The sequence below is a fragment of the Cryptococcus neoformans genome, assembly GCF_000091045.1.
Source record: "Cryptococcus neoformans var. neoformans JEC21 chromosome 4 sequence".
NCBI classification, from domain to species: Eukaryota; Fungi; Basidiomycota; class Tremellomycetes; order Tremellales; family Cryptococcaceae; genus Cryptococcus; species Cryptococcus deneoformans.
The window spans coordinates 810,416-827,500 of record NC_006686.1 but is presented as its reverse complement, the minus strand read 5'-3'; the positions used below and the strand labels follow the sequence as shown (position 1 = coordinate 827,500).

The following is a 17,085-nucleotide window of genomic DNA, read 5'->3' as shown; positions in this document are numbered from 1 at the left end:
TAGGAGCGTGTTTGCGAAGCAAGCGGAACAAGAGGAGAAGGACGTTGATACCAGAGCGGACAGAAAAGGCCAAGATGAACGACCCTGTAGCCTCGTCAATTATATACGGGGGGCGACAGGCAATAAAAGAAACTGACGCAATCCCCTTTTCAAGGCAAGCACTACGGCACGCTCATTGTCTTGCGGAAGCAGACATTGTTCACCCTCGTCTCTCCACACTAGACCCCGACCGGCCCGTGAAACCTCGGCGAGGAACTTGGTGCGCTCACTCTGATTGGCAGAGAGCAAAAGAAGAGAATCCACAGAAGCTAGGGAGAGTGTTCTTCTGATCTGGTCGGCACTGTGTAACACAGACAAATAAGAGCCATGTCACGATTTATGGGTGTAAATTAGTCGCTACTTACGTCTCTTGAAAGTTGGGCGTCCCAGGATCGCTTTGAAGGTAGCGTCTCTGGTCTGTTGTGACCCTGTCTGTATACAAGCCCTCCTCCATAGTCCGTCCGTGATAGTATACATCCTCGTTCTGTCCGACGCTGCTGAGCAGAGTGTCGCTGTCTCGATGGAGCTGGGTGAACCTGAGCATCTTCTTGTGCGGATGGGAGGGTGCTGAGAGGGAGGCTGTGCGCCGGAGGATTGAGTGTGTGGGCGAGGCTGAGGGGGACGGGGGGGTGGTGGGGCTGTGCGGGGGCTGTGGGCTGGTGGGCGACATGGCGGGGCGGTTGTGGGGCGAGAGTGGCCGACGGACAAAAGGAAAAAGACGAGATGGCGCTTTGTAAACAGTGCAGCGGCCCAGATTACCGGCAACCGGTTATTCCAGCTCGTGCCTGGCCATCCCCACAAAAAAGTTGTGTGTTTGATTACGTATGCAAGCAACTCGGTCATGACCGCCTCTTCCCCGTCCCGGCCATGATATTATCTGAGCCTCCATTTTAAAAAGTTGGCAGGAGCCAAAGCCAGGAAGCAACAACCCTTGCGGGAAGATTGTTGTCCTCCGCATACATCCACTTCTAAAGACAACGTTCATAATGCCGTCCTCGTTAGACAATACAAGAAGGCACGTGCAGGTATTCGCCGAACGTGTCGGAGCTGTGAGTATCTCGACTCAGCCAAACACGAAGGATACCAGCTCACTTCCATCTCCAATCAGGTCGCTGGCTCAGAGTTCCCTGGACATTACCCAGGAGAAGACCACTCTTGGAACCTTCAAAAGTTTAAACAAGTGAGACTCGCAGATGTGCGCGAGCCAGTAAGACGAAAGTTGATCTATCAAATTCCAGGACCTTGTCGCCTCTGTACAACGTTTGACACCATCAACAATCGAGTTCGACCTAGTTGGCGTAGATGCGTCCATCGCCAATGCCTTGAGAAGAACGTTGATTGCCGAGGTAAGCTTATATAAAGCTTTTGACGATATTTATATGGGAGAATGTACATTCTGATATCGGTCTGCAGGTCCCCACAGTTGCGATTGAGGAAGTCTACGTCTGGAACAACACCTCTATCATGCAAGATGAAGTTCTCTGTCACCGTGTCGGTCTAGTCCCCCTCAAAATTGACCCTCGCTCGCTCAGATATCGACGTAAGAGTACTCACAACTATCTACTGATACATGCTGATGTTTCGTACAGCCTCCGCCAACTCTCAGCCTCACGAGCACGATACTGTCGTATTCGATCTTCGAGTACGCTGTGATCGACGTCCCAACGTCGACCGTAGTGAAACAGACCCAAAGAAGATGTACTTTGACAGCAATGTCTACTCTGGTATGCTTAAATGGGTCCCGTCAGGCGATCAGAAGAAGAAGTTCAAGGGGAAGGCGCCGAGGCCAGTGAATGACGATATCCTGCTCGTCAAGCTGCGGCCCGGCCAACAGGTCGACTTGCATTGTTTCGCCAGGAAGGGGGTAGGAGCCGATCACGCCAAGTTTTCACCGGTCGCCACTGCCTCCTACCGATTGTTGCCCCATATTATCCTTCGGGGTCCGATTCCGAAAGAACATCAGCAGAAATTTAAAGGATGTTTCCCACCAGGTGTTATCGAGATTGAAAAAGATGAGAATGGAGAGGATCAATGTGTAGTCAAGAACCCAAGGAAGGATACCGTGTCGAGGGAAGTGTTGAGACATCCCGAATTTCAAGATCTTGTTCAACTCGCCAGGATACGAGATCATTTCATCTGTACGTCAACCATCGAGCTTCAATGATTATCAAGGATGTGGCTGACAAAAACCATCTAGTCAATGTGGAGTCCGCTGGTCAGTACAGCCCAGAAGAGCTCGTACCAGAGGCGATCAAGATCTTACTTGGAAAGATCAAAGATGTGGAGGAGGGACTGGACAAGCTTTTTGCTACGGAGGGCCAAGCAGCTTAAGGGCCTGTTGTACCGGTGTTATGCATAGATTAATCTTTATTATATCATCGCCTCTTTGTAAACTCCACTTGGATATAGAATGCCTTTTTTTCCTTTTTTTGGGGGGGGCGCGCTTATACTACTGAGCACCGGCCAGACGAGCCGCCTTGAAACGTGATACCTTTTTCTTTGGAACTGGTGTTTCTTCGCTTTCGGCTGATGTGTCTATTTGCGCGTGTCTCTCTGCTACTTCTGTTTGAATAGCAGGGGGTATCGTTGCCTTTAAACTTTCATCGTCAACGCTGTCCCTCTTTCTCTCGGGCTCAAGGTCTCCTTCTTCCACAGGCAAGCCCAAGAGTCTATTCCTGACTTGCTCTCTCCGCTTTTTTACCTCCAATCTCCTCTCTTTCTTTTCCTTGACTTCTTCATCGTCGTCCTCGCCTTCTTTGCCTTCCTCACCATCGCCCTCTGAATCGGATAATCCTTCCTGGCCGGGTGCCAAGACAAGATTTCCATTTTCCAGTCTCCCAACCCTGATGAAACGCCTCAGATCGTCCGGGGTCGGGTTGGTGATCACCGGCCGGCCGTCTTGTCCCTGCAAATCACTGATCCTCGGAAGACCGAGCATTACACCGGCACCATTACCGTTATCATCCTCTTCATAAGGAGCGTCACGGGGATCCCTGTTGAGAGACGTGTACGCATGTCGTCTGTGGTATTCGAGAGCAACTTCACGGGCGAGAAGAGCATCGTCCAGATCATACTCGTCTTCAGAGCCAGAACTATACTCGGCAAATGAATCGTCTCCGTTGTCGTCGTCCGTCCGCTCCGTGTCGGGTACCTCGGCATGGGACGATGAAGGGTTCGTCGCCGGGGTCATCGTCGCCGACTTTTCGACCACAGCCCCTTTGATTGCTGAGGTACCTTTGCTTTCCGCCATTTTGGGCAGATTGACGCCTCTGGGAGAAGCAGTCGCTGGGGTACCAGACGACGTGGCAGGTGCAGAGGCATCGATCTCAGAGTGAGCAAGACGCTGAGCGAAAAGTGACTTCTTTTTCGGTTTAAAAGCCTCCTGAGCGGATTCGGATGGTGGTCCTTGTTCCGAGATTGCGGTGGGATGAGGCGGACTCGAAAAAGAAGGCTGGGCGTTCTCAGCGGTAAGGACTTTGGGGGGAGGGCCAAGGAAGCCCTTTTTGAATCCTGCAAAGCCATCGTCTTTCTTGGCCTTGGGTTTTGGTTCACTGATCGTCGGAACAGGCTTGGGCGCCCAGGCTTGGTCGTCATCCGTTGCGAGAGGCAGAGGAAACCCAAACTTGTGCGGCTTTATTGACGAGGGCGCAATGTCAGAGGAATCGGGGGATGCAGGTGGGATGGAGGGATCAAAGGTCACAGATTTCTTGCGAATAGGAGGTTTGAGTATAGATTTAGGTTGTTGTGATGAGGGTGCGTGATGGCGAAGGATTGAATGGAGGTGAAGTTCAGCTTTTGGAGATGGTGGGGAAGAAGGGAGTGATGAGTCTGGCACTTGCGGTTGCTGCTGGATTTGCTCAATCGATTCTTCATCGTCGCTTTCTTCGCCCTCATGGAATATCTTTTTACGGAGAGCAGCCCGTCTGGCAACGGCGTCTTCTGACCAATAGTCATCCTTTTCATCCTTGGGCAAGACCTCCATGTCGGCGTTTAGATCGGCAGCTGCAGGCGGCGGTAACGACCCGATAGTTTCGCCATTAAGGGTTTCGCGAATTTCGTGGAATGGTAAACCTTCTTCGTTGAATACCTAGATGTACCTGTTCAGCGTCTCCGGCCTTGAGTATTTCAAAGGGAACACCACTCACTGTCTCGTCCTTTTCCGCACCACCTTTTTTCTGAGCCGCAGCCGCAGCGCCCTCTGTCATGATTTCGATCAAGTCATCCATTTTCGATGAGCTGGCGGCCTGACTGGAAGACGGAGTCACTGCTGGAGAAAGGGCTTTGGCTTTTCCACTAACAGCTAGTCCTGGCTCTGACTTTCCAGCGACTTGCTCTCGCTGATGCTTCACCGACGGCTCGGCTGCTGCCTCTGCGACGGGTGCGGCAACATGCTCAGGGCCCGTTACCGTCGAACGTTTCTCTGGTTGCGACGGCCCAGCTGCAGGTATATTGTGCAGCACGGGATGGAACGGCCGCAACACTTTCTTTTCATCTACGGTTTCCAGCCGCTCTTCTGCAACGACGCCTGGCAGCCCGTCGATGGCGCGAGCCTGCTGAAGCAACAGCCGCTCTCGCCGTCTGTCGACATAGTCTGCTGCCTCCTGCGGAGACATGGCGACCCAGTACTGCTCGCCCTCCGCGCCGTCTCCGCCGGTGCCCGCTGTGCCGAGGCAGACGAGGACATGGTGCGTGTCTGTGACGGCGGCGCTGAGGGAGGCCTTGGAGGTGAGGGGCACGCGGGCCGGGTGGTGCTCGGCGGCCGGGAGGAGTGCGAGGGAGAGGGCGAGCGTGCGGAGGGCGGTGACGTGTGCGTGGAGCGCGGGGGAGAGCGGCGCGATGGGGAGGGAGAGGGGGAGCGGGGGGGACATCTCGCCGGGGGAGCGTGCTCGTGCGGCTCTGACGATCAATCACGATAAGAAGCGAAAACGCCGCCGCCAATTCCCCGCCACTTCTGCCTCCACCTGCGCGTTCTGGGCGGAAGACGCCGTCCATGCATAATACCACGGCCGTTGGGAAACATATGCATATCCTGCCTCTCTAGCTTCTAGCTGAACCCTCGAATGCCCAACACCCGCCGCACGTCATTCACAAACCTGAGACTGTCCAGTACCGGAATCGAATGCAGCAGCGCCTCGTCGTTCGGATCAGACGTCCACCCTTCTATTGGCAGCGCATTTGCTGTACCCATACGGTCAGGCTCGAGAGATCGCCACGTACTGAAAAGCCTACCTTTGTTCCAGCTGTAGCTGACGGGCGAGTTGTCCATGAAGCACACCCTGCTCAGATCCTTTTCGACCAGAGTCAGGTCTTTGATGTAGCTTCCATTGGGCTGCACATGGCAGTTTTCTCTGTATAGTTTCCTGGCAAACAAATTGCGGCCGCCATCAAGCCAATCGATTACGGGGTCCGCATATTCAGGCATGGATGCGGTAAAGATCACAAGTGTGTACCAAGAGGCGACCTACAGGGTTGTCAGCGTAGCAGAAAAAAGCATGCAGGGGAAAGAACTATACCTTTTTAAGGAAATGATCTACGTAAGGACGTTTATATACATGGTACATTGTGCTCCTCCCATTCACCACCACCTCGACGGTGTGGCCCTCGTTGGCCCTCCCACTGCCGAATACTCCGCCGACACTAAGGCCCAACAGCCCACCACCGCCAGAGCTGCCACCAGGGTAATGGATCGGTCGGCTCGTAGAGTGTATAAGCGTCTCGTCTAGATCAAGGATCAATGTCTTTTGAAGATGGAATGGAGTTGTGGGCTGGCGTAGTGGCCTAGGCGATGGTTTTCGGAACAAGGATGAGTCGGCGTTGGACGCTGGCGCGGGGACAGACGGGTCAAGGAGAGATGTTGATATGGGGTTCGCGAGAAGGCGGGTGCCAGAGGGACGTTTGGGTGATGGTTCTGCAGTTTTTGGCGGCGGCGGCGGCGGGGTAATAGGGTTGTTGAGTATAGAGGTGGGAGACGGCGGTCGCTGGAATGAAGGAATCGGCTTGTGGCCGGGTGACGGGACAGCGGTCTCTGTACCGTCCAGCTCCTTCTTGGGCGCCGAGCGCAGGCGAAAGGTAAAGTTGGGATCAGGACCTCCAAGCCTGTCGTCTTTCGCTGCCACTGTCGTCTCATCAGGTTCAGGTTCTTCCTCTACCTCTGCTGCACCGGTACCAGTCGCGGCTGTGGTGGCCGACACGAATTCATCTTCCCCGGGCGGTGCTTCCTCCAAGCTTGCCGAACCCTCCGGTCCCCTGGTCACAGGGTCAACCCACCCGTCTTCCTTGTCATCCTCGCTGCCTTCGTCTCCCTCTGTGTGCTCATGCGGAGTATCGAGCGACGCTATCCCGGCCGTGATCATGACCCGCTCGCCGAGCTCTCTGAGCCCTGTGAGACGCTTGCGGCGGGAGCGGCGTCCCCTGCGGCGGGTTGCGCGAGTCTCCCCGACAAAGCTCCTCCATACAGTGAGGAGGATGCTCCATAGCACGAGGGCTATGCGGAGGATGAGGGGTGCTGTGGGCGGTGGGACGCTGATGGAGGAGATTGTCTGGCGGGGGCGGCGTGGCGGGGTGCGTGGTGGGTGGGATGTGGGTGGGGAAGCGATGGCGGAGAAGTAGGAGTCTATACGACTCAGGGTGTTCATGAGTGCTGGTGGTGTGACTATAAGGACATCGCAGCTGAGCAGCGTGAGACTCTTGGAAATACGTCCAACGCGAGAAAGAGTAAATCCCCGCCGGGCGGATGCGGCGACGCCCCCCACAGAATTATTATTATTTACTTTTTTATTTATTTACATCTCGTCCCATCTATATACACTATACACACCGCACACCATGCGCCGCACACCCAGCTCCCAGCCAGACCATGACCCACACAGAGTCATCGCACTCGTCACAGGCGCAAACAGCGGATACGGGCTCGGGATATGCCACCAGCTTCTCTCAAACCTCTCCCTGCCCTCCACCGTCCCCATCCCAGCCTCCACACCCCAGCCCACAGCCCTCGCCCCGTCAATGCGAGACTCCATACCCAGCAACTCGCTCCGGCCCACCAAGACCTCTGTGCCCGATACGACGCTGACTCTCATCCTTGCCTGCAGATCAGGAGCCAAAGCCCAAGAGGCCATAGACATGCTTTGGAAAAAACACAAAAGCGACCTGGAGAAGCGAAAGAAAAAGGGTCTGGCCGTCAAAAAGGGCTGGCTGGAGGGCCTGAGGATAGTGTGGGAAGGCGTCAACCTCGACAGTCCCGGTGGAACGAACGGGATCCTTGCATTCACTGAACGCGTTAAAAATCGGTAAGCCTGCGTTGTCCCACACACAACAACAAACGTGGTAGACTGACTGTAGCCAGCTACCCTCACATAACTTGTCTTTTCCTCAACGCAGGCATGGGCGCTTTCAGTGGCATAGATTATTGCAAGTTTACAAAACAGATATTCACAGACGGCATGTCTGTTGCCCTTAGCCAGCCACAGTTTAACATTGAAATCAAGGGCGCGAAGAGTGCAGATGGAGAGAGAGGGCTCGTCTGGGGTACAAACGTCCTTGCACCGTACATCATGGTGCGGCCGTATTCCTTCTTACAAATTTGCCAGCTGCTAACATTGCAGACAACAAGGCTCGTGAATTACTTCCTATGCTTCGCCGCTCTCCTCCCGAACTTCCTTTTGCTCCTCGGGTGGTCTACACTTCTTCGGGCACGGCTACGCTTTCAAAGCTAAATAATCATCCTCTTGACGACTACATGCTTTTGGATTATGACGAATCTTATGGCGCAAGTAAATACATGGGCGACATGGTGATGCTCCAGCTTGATCGAGAATTCAACGACGAGACGACGAAAAGAGATGATGACAGGGGAGTCAGAGTACTGACAATAGAACCTGGGTGTGTAGCCACCAACTTTTTCAATGCTGGATTAGGAGCATGGGCGTGGTGGATCAAGTTCAAGTGGTTCTGGTACTGGCTGTCCTTTTATATCGTACGTGCGGTTTTTTTTTTTTCCTAACGCTCGCGCCAAGAAAGAATGCCCCAATATGCTCATCTTACTTTAGTGCCGATTACTTGGCTCACCGTACCACCCCGTCTACGCTGACCAAGGCGCCCTGCCAATGCTCTACGCGGCTCTTATCCCAGCAGCGTTCCTCCTCTCCCCCTCGCAAGTACCTGCGCAAAAGTTTGAGGTTCGAGCGCAGAGGTGGGGCAACACAAAGGTCGGGTACGGGGAGATTGATCGGTGGGAAGAGGCGGATGCACTGGGATTGCCCAAGGGGTTTGCGGATCGATGTGAAGTTGTTCGGAGAGAATGGCGGAGACGGGAGGGGCTGGAGTAGAGGATTATATATATGGAGATGCATAGATACTTGTACAGATTTGTTGCCAAGTATCGCCGATTTCGGAAGACTGGGCGTTAATAACGATGTTATTTACTGCAATGACACAAAGGAGCGAGGAAATAAGTACCCGAGAACCGGATGTCCAGCCGATAACTAAAACATCACAATCGATCCCGCCCCGTCTTGTCCTCTATACTATAACATTACCATTTCCTGTATACGGCCCACGCTCCCCATGGCCAGCATAGAAGACCTCATCGCCACCATCTCAGGCGGCCTCCACGCAGGCCAGCAGGGGAACGACATCCGAGACCTTCATGTGAGTTTTTCTCGCCCGGCTTCCCAGCCCGACTTGCCCATCTTTTTTGTCTCTTTTCTCTATTTTCCATATCCCGTTTCACCACCCAACGACGTCCCGCTGACTTTCTCACTTCCATCGCTCATTCCCACAGGCCAAACTAGCACAGACGATCAACAATCCCTTACCGCCGCCTGTCCATCGCCCCATCCCACCATGTACCACAACATCCGTCTCAGCCGCCGGTATGCCCCCTCCCGCCCCGGCCTCCTCATGGAACACCCCACCGCCGAATGCCGGTTTCCTTTTTTCCACATCTCCCATATCCAAGATCAATGGCGCTGGTCCCAGTGCTGGTGGCGTTAGCGGTGGCGGAGGCGGATCAGCAGGCGGGGATTTTGAAGTCGCCCATCATGTGCATGAAGGCTGGTCGGTGCCCATGCCAAATATGGGCACAAGCTTTACCGGCCGGCCGATCCAGCCCATCGTGCCAAACAGCAATCAGCAAAGGGAGGAAGGACAGTGGCGACAGAGAAATCAAGGATTTACTGGGGACGAGCCGGAGGAGAGGCCATATCACGCCTCGGTGCTTCCCATAAAAGCTAGTCCGAAAGATACCGGTGGTTTCGCCGAAGATGCTTTCAAGCCTCTTTGGGAAGACCAGGGGAAAGATCAGTGGCAAGGGTTTAACCGCCAAAATCGGTAGTATCCCAGTAAACAACCGACGTCGTCAAGATCCAGCCTTTCTCTCGCACGAGAGATTGATCTTTTTTTTTTTTTTTAGAAACGCCCGTTGGCGGAATTAAGAGTGGCTGTACTTGTTGGGACGTTGGAAGATAATCATTTCATACATAGATTTTCTCGCACATCACTTTCTGGTTATCACTACATTTCTCGTCTCATCGCTCTTGAGTTGTCTATATGAGTTCTCTTTTTTTGTCTGCTTCAGTATCAGTTGTCTGTATCAGGATTAATGTATTCGTGCTAGATGGTGGCAACATCGCGATCATGCTTCAACGTGTGAATGAAGATAAGCCCAAGATGACCAACTTTTGCCGACGGCTGTGAATCAACGTTTATTCATTGCAGCGCCGACAGTCACCCTCTGACTGCGACATCTATTCAATTTTTTTTTCTGCAAACATCAAACAGCACTTTGTCGGACGCCAGCGAGCCTGTCTGCAGCCTGTAAAAATATCATAAGCAATGACGAGTATGACGGAGAGTCATGTCTAAGAAGCACCCACCCCTCGTATGTACGGTAAAGACAGGATGGGCCCAATGAATGGTGTTTGTCGGAGGGCTTGAAGAATAACAGGGAAAAAGGAGCTATACACCCAAGGCGTCAGGAAAAATTGGCGCAGACGATTAACACGTAAAACAAACCCAAAGAGACCGATGAATCCCACAAATTCTATGATGATTCCAATGATTGGCCGTTTAGCAAAAACGAGTATTCTGTGTAAGTGAATATCAGCAAATTTCCCATGATATCCCACTCCTCACTGGGAATTACTCGTGAACCTTTCCCCAGGTAATCAATCTTGTATAACGAGACTTACATTCCACCAAAGAAGCAAAGAGTTCCTCTCCATTTCTCACGACGCGAGAAGAAGTAAAAAGTCTTCGTTAAGCCAATAATAAGTGGGAGTCCTGAAAGGAACAAGATCTATAAATATCATGGTAAATTAGTCTCGCTGTTCCACTTTCTACCAGGGTCGTTCACGGCGATACTGACGTTTCCCAGAGCAAGGAAAGGGCCATCAAAGAACAGTATGATACCTGCGCGTCTATGAGCGTCATGTAGAGCAGAAGCCTCGCGGCATAAGACATACCTAAGAACTGGAAGAATATGCCGAAAGCCACGAGGGCGATTCCAATCTCTAGATAATGAATAGAAAAGAAGTCAGCAGTCAAGAGCCCCAAGGACCGCAATGGACTCACTTTGCCCGTCACTTAACCACATTGTGCGTTATTTCCAGCAGGCTTGCAATTGGTAAAGAACCCCTAAAGGTTGAGATATGACGCCGTTGCACGAGAATGCAGGTCCGTCGGTGGTGGCTAGACGAGTGATTGTTGAGCCTTCGGTAGCGTCTGAGCGAAAACAACCAAGTGACAGCGAAGACGTGCAGGAGTCCAGGAGGAAGGGTGCATCATCATTCTTCATTGAGAAGCGGCAGAGGCCGACTTTTGGGTTGTTTACATAATAAGTGAGATTTTGCATGCCTTATTTCATTAGAGAAGGATCATCCGTTGGCTCCAACTAACTTCTAATAATCATTTCAAAACAGGGCAGCCAGGGTCAAAAGAGTAAACCCCCTGGCGAACTGGTGGGGCATTCAAACCCCTGGTCGTCTCAAGCGGTGGTCTGCTGGAAGAGAATGCAGAAGAGAAGGGAGTCAACAAGTGGAAGTGGGAAATGGGCAAAGTTGGAGGAAGAGATCCTATCCCTGAATGCCTTGCGGAGGAAATTCATTATATAATGACCCAACTAAAGTAAGTAATAAAGTGGTAATAAAGTGCGAAATGTGAAATATGGGAAATATGAAGGAAATAGGGTCGGAACGCGGTTGCTGGTTGCTGGTGACGATGATGACTGATGAATGGGACCGCATTGGCACTAAACCGAGCGAAGAGAACAAGGGCATTATTATTGCGTACTGGGTAGTAGTAGTGGATGATAATAGGAGCAGATGCCTGCCCCGGTGCCCAGTCGCAGTAAAAAGTACATCAACCATTACTATTATTTCTGTACTCGTGTGCTCTGAGCGTTGTAATTGATTGATGAAAAAGAGAAGAGGCCCTCCGCGGCTTTGATTCGCGTGCTCGCTGACGCAGGAGTTGTTCACTTGATCCGCACAATAGCTCTGTTGCTGATGCTGGCTGGCCGGTGACTGACTCACTTCTTGTTCTTCAGGGAGCAAAAAAAGCGCAGAGATGTAAATACTGTGGGGTTTGAAAACCGAAGACTACGCATGACCTCTACGACCCGCCAGTTGCTAAATTTAAATTTAGATGGTTTCTGTTTTCTGTAAATTTGAATTTGTTGTTTGTTGACTGCTCTGCTGCTGGCGATTGTGGCTAATGGCGTTGGTGGATACTTCCTGCTGGCCCCCCCCACTTATGGGGCTGTACTATGTAGTAGTTAGAGTAGTCTAGTAGTAGTAGTAGATATATCGTCTTGATGCTTGATGTTGTCTCGTTTCTTATCATGTGTTCCGAGCCTTTTCTTTCTCGGTACATGGGCCGTGGGACTGTGGAATATGGATAGATGACAGGTCCCCCAGATTCCCTGTTACCCCGCGGTCACGCTCCATCATCGACAAGCGATAACCCTAAAACCCCAGAACGCCACTTACGAGCACCAAAACCGAGGTCAATGAAAGGGCCGCAAACCACAAATGCAAACAAACCATTAACCATCGAGAAGGACCAAGAGCAGGTGTCCAATGCTCAGTAGTCAGTATAGTAGCTTACTTGTTACTAAGGACCTCGAGACGACAAACGCGCTGTTTTCTTGCGTCTTAGTTGAATTATCCAACAACTTGTTACGTCGCGTGGCAGAGGTCCAGACTCAGCCTCCGTCGTGCGCCGCCCGCCGCCCGCCGACCACCCTTTCATTTTTGGGCGCTAGCTGTTTGTTTGCTTTTTGGTTTTTTTTTGAATTCCCCGCTCCACTATTTACATTGCGAACCCTGCAACTACGCGATTGCTACCCTGTAATAGCAGTGTGCTTTCGTCTTCATCTTTCATCTTTCATCTTTCATCTTGTCCTCAACAACTGTTCTGTCCTATACACCCTTCAGCGTGAATCGTCTCCCTCTAGGGTTCACCATATCATCCCCACACACTCATTTCCGTACTCGGACGTCCTATCTCATCGCGGCACCCTGTTAGCTGTGCTACGGCACCCGGCACACACAGCCTTTCCCACTCCACGACTCACGTTTGTCATCGACTATTACATAGGGCGAATCGCGGTCCAGACCATTCTCTCATAACACACAGCATAGTTTGTATTCACAGCTACAAGCACAAGCCAGCCAATTTTTTCATCGACATTACGAGCAGGTCTAAACGTGTAAGTGCGCAGTAACACTTTTCTGTTCGTTCGCGAGCATTCATCAGGCCTCGACTTCAGTATCTACTCTAGATGCCAACTGATCTTTGCTATAGCCTGTCACAATCATTGTATATTCTTATTATCTTTTCTGAATCCACTCGTGACTCGCCCGCGATCCGTGTATCCCTGTAGACATTTGCGTTGCTTTCTTCATTCACAGACAGCTTTATCGAACGCGTGACAGGCTACCCGAATCTTTCTTGGCACTGCTCTTCATCCAACCATGTCTATTCCCGACAATCCCTTCCAGCCTCCTACAGACACATCGCCACCGACTTTACAGCTGGAGGCCACCAGTCACGACGATGGCCAGTCTATCAAATCGGGTATCAATGGCAGTCCCATGCCCGCGGGTTCTCCTCATTCCCATCTTTCTCCTCCATCTGAGATAGCCTCTCCGCGTCCAGTGTTATCGAATCTTCAACACTTGGGTCCAGGTGTCAAAACTCCGCGACGCGTACAATGGACGTCTGATCCCCATATCGTCCAGCTTCAACCTGTAGAGCCCGCCCCAGGTTCTCCGCAGACTCTCGATCCCAGTAATATCGACGAATTCCGGGACGCGTTAGAAAGGCACAGATCTGGAGGTGCCGGAAGACGTCCCCCTAGTCAGCTTAGCAGACAAAGCAGTGCAAGTGGAAGCGTTACGCGCCATGGAACAGACGACGAAGAAGATTATGACTATCGAACTGATGTTGATCCTCCTCAGCGCCCAGACATCGAGAGGCACGATACCGATGAAACAATGTACGAATCAAATCTCATTGATAACGGTATGCGTGGTCATGTCTCTCAGTATATCGCACCAGGAGAAACAGACGGACTTCCCAATATTCCGCAAATGTCGAGGGAGAATCAGAACGACACAGCTAAAGATCTAGTCAGGGCCCACACTGGCAAGTGGGGTGTGTTGAGAAGAAGGGTGAGGGGTGCTGGAGCTGTCAAAGGGGCTCTTAATGCAGCAGCGCCAAACAGGAAACGTGGTGACGATGGAGAGGAGGAAGAGAAACGAAGGAGTGGTGAGCACGACAGGGCTTCTCAAGATGCCTTTGCCGCGAGATATCCGGAGCCTAGAAAAGGTCCGTCGGCTGGCGGTTTTGGCGGAGGGGCTGTTCCCGGTGGAGCTTCTGTTCTATCTTCTCTCCTAGCATTATACGGTCAGCAGAATGACCAACATTCTGCCAATACTTCTGCCGCCAGTTCAAGGCGAGGATCTGAAGATGAGTATTCGTCTGGAGATGAGCGATCAGCTGCTAAAGGGGGAAGACATGCGTGGCGGCACCTCGGCAGGCGATCGGCAGACGAAGGTCTTCCTGCATTTGCAGTGCATGATCAACCTCGTCCGTCCAACGTGCAACCTCCCCGCGTTTCCCAAGGTTCGCTGGATCCCAATGATCCGACTTCTCCAACCTCACCAGGTTTCGGCCCCGATTCAGGTCAAGATCACGAATATTCGCGTACCCAATCTAGGTACGACGACACACCTGGATCCCCTGGATTCAAGGGATTCTTCCAGAGGGCAAAGGAGCAGCTGCAGTACAATCGTCCGGACGCAGCTAGGAACGCGGGAGGTGTATTTGGCGCTCTCATTCAAAATACTCAAAACCTTTCAGGTGCTGCTACTCCGGCCGCTTCCACTCTTGCCCCGGCTGCTAGGCGCCCCGGTTATCAGTTGAACAGGTACTCACTTGGGGATGTCAACGATGAGACGCGTAAGGGGCCTTGGCGACCGCCTTCCCGTCCCAGTTCTGGAGCGGGCTCCCGAAGTGGTTCTCGTCCGGCATCCATTCATTCATCTACAGCCGTTTCCGGCAACGGCGAGTCTCCCAAGGATGACAGCGGCAACTCTTTCGGTGGCAAGAAAGCTATATCGAGCGACGACCTTATGAGCATGCGTAAAGCAAACGAGAGTACTTTAAGCCTTGGGGGCAAAAAACGTCCCAAAACGGGCTTGCATCTCGAGTCATTGGCCCATCTCCCTGTCGCAGCGGTAAAAGGCGGCGGAAAGCAAATCAAGAATGCCGAAAAGTGGCTGCTCGGCGGGAAAACGCCTTTGGGATCAACGCCTCCTGAGAAAGGCGGTGCCGATTACTTCCACAGGCCATTGACTGAAGATGAGCGGCGTCGAAAGGAGTGGGAAGCGGAAAAGAAAAAGAGAAAGAAGGCGAGGGAGGCTAGGAAGAAGCAGGAGATCTTTGTGAGTGCGAACGATCCACGCTTTTGAGTCGTATACTGACTACTTTGAAGATTATTCAACACGTTGCTGCCATTCTGTCGAGACAACAGTTCTTGCTCAAGCTTGCTCGTGCCTTGATGATGTTCGTTTTGGCTTTTGTTTTCTTCAAACGGAAATTTTGCAATGCTAATTTGTGGTCTGGTAGGTTTGGCTCTCCTTCTCACCGTCTTGAGACGCAAATCCAGGCTACTGCCAAGGTGCTTGAGATCAATTGTCAAGTCGTCTATCTTCCTGGAACTATGCTCGTCTCTTTTGGTGATGACGCTACACACACGTCCGAGACCAAATTCTTGAAACAGTCTACTGGCCTCGATCTAGGCAAGCTTCAAGCCACCCATCACCTGTATTGGAATGTCGTCCATGACAAGATGTCTGTTGATCAGGCCAGCAAAGACCTTGATGTTTTGATGACGACGCCAGTCTACTATACTTGGTGGCAGACTCTGGCTATCGGTGCCCTTTGTTCCGCATTTATTTCTGTGATGGCTTTCTATGGGTGAGTTTCCGGCTTATCCGCCAGGCATCAAATCGGAATAGTCACTGAAAATGTCACAGTTCTTTCATCGACGCCCTCATGTCCATGGTACTCGGTGCTACACTCGTCGGTGTTCAAATGCTTGCGGCTCGAAACGACATGTTCTCCAACGTATTTGAAATCGCCATTGCCACGCTTATTTCCTTTGTTGCTGCAGCTCTGGCCTCGACAAAGGTTTTCTGTTATACAGCGTTGGTCAGTGGTGGAGTAGTTTTAATCCTTCCTGGTTATATCGTCTTGTCGGGCGCTTTAGAGTTGGCTTCCAGAAACATCACTGCAGGCGCTGTACGAATTGGTTATAGTGAGTTGACCATGTTTCCAAAAATGATCAAGGCAGTCTCTAATCGCCAACCAGGTGTTATCTACTCTCTTTTCCTCGGTTTTGGTATTTCCATGGGTGCCGTCATCTATTCCAAGATAACGAAGCACGATGTAAGTCAGCTGGAGAGCGCGATTATTCATGTCATACTTGTTAAATGCTCATCCTCCACAAAGGTGTTAAACTCAAATGACTATACCTGTGGGAACACTCATTATAGCGGGTCCCCTTGGTACATGGAAACTCCGTCGGCTTGGTGGTGTGAGTATTTGGATTGCTGGAACTTGCCTATTCGAAGGCTTATTTTTTATTAGACTTCTTGTGTGCCCCAGGGTTCTCCCTCGGTCTATCACTCAAGAATCAGCAGCCGTTATGGGCCAAAGAGCTGGTAAGTTGGGACATCCATTCAGTCTTTCCATATATATTTCTTACTCGTTTTCTAGCCTGTGATGGTCATTATTTCGTGTGCTGGATGGACGTCCAATCACTTTTCGGCGTTGGCGTTCCCTGGCCGATCGGATTTGACCTCTGCTATTGGTAGTTTTGTGGTTGGTACCCTGGGTAACATTTATGGACGATTCTCCAACGTGAGTCTTTTCGCCTTTGCGGTTGGATAATTCGGACAATCACTGACGAATGTCTCACAGGGTTCGTCTTTCCCCGTGACGGTGCCTGGTATTCTCATCCAATTGCCGTCCGGTTTGTCCAACGGTGGTATCTTCAACTTTGCGACCGAATCGTCTAGTGGGTCTTCCACGGCGTATAGCGACGGTTTCTCTGTGGCCGAGCAGTTGGTGGCCGTTGCGATTGGTTTGACGTGAGTCATCGGCAGTGTAGGCATGTATGAGCGACGGCTAACTAGGGCATGTAGCGTCGGTCTGTTTGTCAGTGCGGCGGTCTGCCATCCATTTGGCGGCGGCCGCAGGAGAGGAGCTGGTATCTTCGCGTTTTAGAAGGGGCGCGTGTTGCATTGCCCAAGTAGATTCCTGCCCGTCTGCCTGTTTCTTTCCTAGCATATGTGTAGAGTAACGATATAAATTCCATCATGCAGCCATGGCGTACGATATTGCGTGTCCTGCAAGCTGTAAATGCTCCGCCGGGTTGCTGGCGTACGTTGCGGTGGGTGGAGGTGGAGGTCGCGGGGAGTAGATGCTTTGCGAGAAGAGCCGGGCCCTGATGTGCGGCGTGCCTGGCTTAGTAGGAGT

General features: G+C 51.9%; 8 protein-coding genes across 8 annotated transcripts in view; 4 read left to right on the top strand and 4 right to left on the bottom strand.

The window, feature by feature from the left end:
• The window catches only part of CND03050 (expressed protein), a 2,432-nt gene extending 1,701 nt beyond the window's left edge, over positions 1-731 (bottom strand). Inside the window, exons 1-3 of the mRNA XM_570506.1 lie at positions 405-731; positions 138-340; positions 1-84 (exon numbers count right to left, since the gene is read on the bottom strand). The exon at positions 1-84 is cut by the window's left edge and continues 301 nt beyond it. Coding sequence (XP_570506.1) covers positions 1-84; positions 138-340; positions 405-709 — 592 coding nt within the window. The 5' untranslated portion in view covers positions 710-731. The remainder of the gene's footprint in view (positions 85-137; positions 341-404) is intronic.
• Positions 732-1,011: 280 nt separating this feature from the next.
• CND03040 (conserved hypothetical protein) lies at positions 1,012-2,427 on the top strand. Its single transcript, XM_570517.2, has 6 exons — positions 1,012-1,088; positions 1,148-1,219; positions 1,278-1,385; positions 1,453-1,579; positions 1,629-2,177; positions 2,237-2,427. The coding sequence occupies exons 1-6, from the start codon at positions 1,026-1,028 to the stop codon at positions 2,368-2,370; spliced, it is 1,053 nt and encodes a 350-aa protein (XP_570517.1). The 5' UTR covers positions 1,012-1,025; the 3' UTR covers positions 2,371-2,427.
• CND03030 (nuclear envelope-endoplasmic reticulum network protein, putative) lies at positions 2,392-4,889 on the bottom strand. The gene is made up of 2 exons (XM_570505.2): positions 4,185-4,889; positions 2,392-4,126 (listed from the first exon to the last, which is right to left on the bottom strand). The coding sequence occupies exons 1-2, from the start codon at positions 4,650-4,652 to the stop codon at positions 2,489-2,491; spliced, it is 2,106 nt and encodes a 701-aa protein (XP_570505.2). The 5' UTR covers positions 4,653-4,889; the 3' UTR covers positions 2,392-2,488.
• Positions 4,890-4,979: 90 nt separating this feature from the next.
• Positions 4,980-6,710, bottom strand: CND03025 (hypothetical protein). Its single transcript, XM_024658483.1, has 3 exons — positions 5,553-6,710; positions 5,269-5,500; positions 4,980-5,217 (listed from the first exon to the last, which is right to left on the bottom strand). The coding sequence occupies exons 1-3, from the start codon at positions 6,672-6,674 to the stop codon at positions 5,084-5,086; spliced, it is 1,488 nt and encodes a 495-aa protein (XP_024514337.1). The 5' UTR covers positions 6,675-6,710; the 3' UTR covers positions 4,980-5,083.
• Positions 6,711-6,835: 125 nt separating this feature from the next.
• Positions 6,836-8,411, top strand: CND03020 (3-keto sterol reductase, putative). Its single transcript, XM_570518.2, has 4 exons — positions 6,836-7,328; positions 7,385-7,595; positions 7,652-8,014; positions 8,088-8,411. The coding sequence occupies exons 1-4, from the start codon at positions 6,865-6,867 to the stop codon at positions 8,364-8,366; spliced, it is 1,317 nt and encodes a 438-aa protein (XP_570518.2). The 5' UTR covers positions 6,836-6,864; the 3' UTR covers positions 8,367-8,411.
• Positions 8,412-8,590: 179 nt separating this feature from the next.
• Positions 8,591-9,663, top strand: CND03015 (hypothetical protein). Its single transcript, XM_024658482.1, has 2 exons — positions 8,591-8,688; positions 8,822-9,663. The coding sequence occupies exons 1-2, from the start codon at positions 8,605-8,607 to the stop codon at positions 9,371-9,373; spliced, it is 636 nt and encodes a 211-aa protein (XP_024514336.1). The 5' UTR covers positions 8,591-8,604; the 3' UTR covers positions 9,374-9,663.
• Positions 9,511-10,793, bottom strand: CND03010 (conserved hypothetical protein). The gene is made up of 7 exons (XM_570194.2): positions 10,612-10,793; positions 10,503-10,550; positions 10,406-10,449; positions 10,230-10,336; positions 10,054-10,125; positions 9,915-9,996; positions 9,511-9,853 (listed from the first exon to the last, which is right to left on the bottom strand). The coding sequence occupies exons 1-7, from the start codon at positions 10,631-10,633 to the stop codon at positions 9,812-9,814; spliced, it is 417 nt and encodes a 138-aa protein (XP_570194.1). The 5' UTR covers positions 10,634-10,793; the 3' UTR covers positions 9,511-9,811.
• A 1,575-nt stretch (positions 10,794-12,368) lies between these two features.
• CND03000 (conjugation with cellular fusion-related protein, putative) lies at positions 12,369-16,942 on the top strand. Its single transcript, XM_024657017.1, has 11 exons — positions 12,369-12,748; positions 12,844-14,987; positions 15,038-15,108; positions 15,172-15,522; positions 15,582-15,862; positions 15,917-15,993; positions 16,057-16,141; positions 16,195-16,268; positions 16,324-16,467; positions 16,528-16,697; positions 16,752-16,942. The coding sequence occupies exons 2-11, from the start codon at positions 13,014-13,016 to the stop codon at positions 16,831-16,833; spliced, it is 3,309 nt and encodes a 1,102-aa protein (XP_024512652.1). The 5' UTR covers positions 12,369-12,748; positions 12,844-13,013; the 3' UTR covers positions 16,834-16,942.
• Positions 16,943-17,085: the final 143 nt, after the last annotated feature.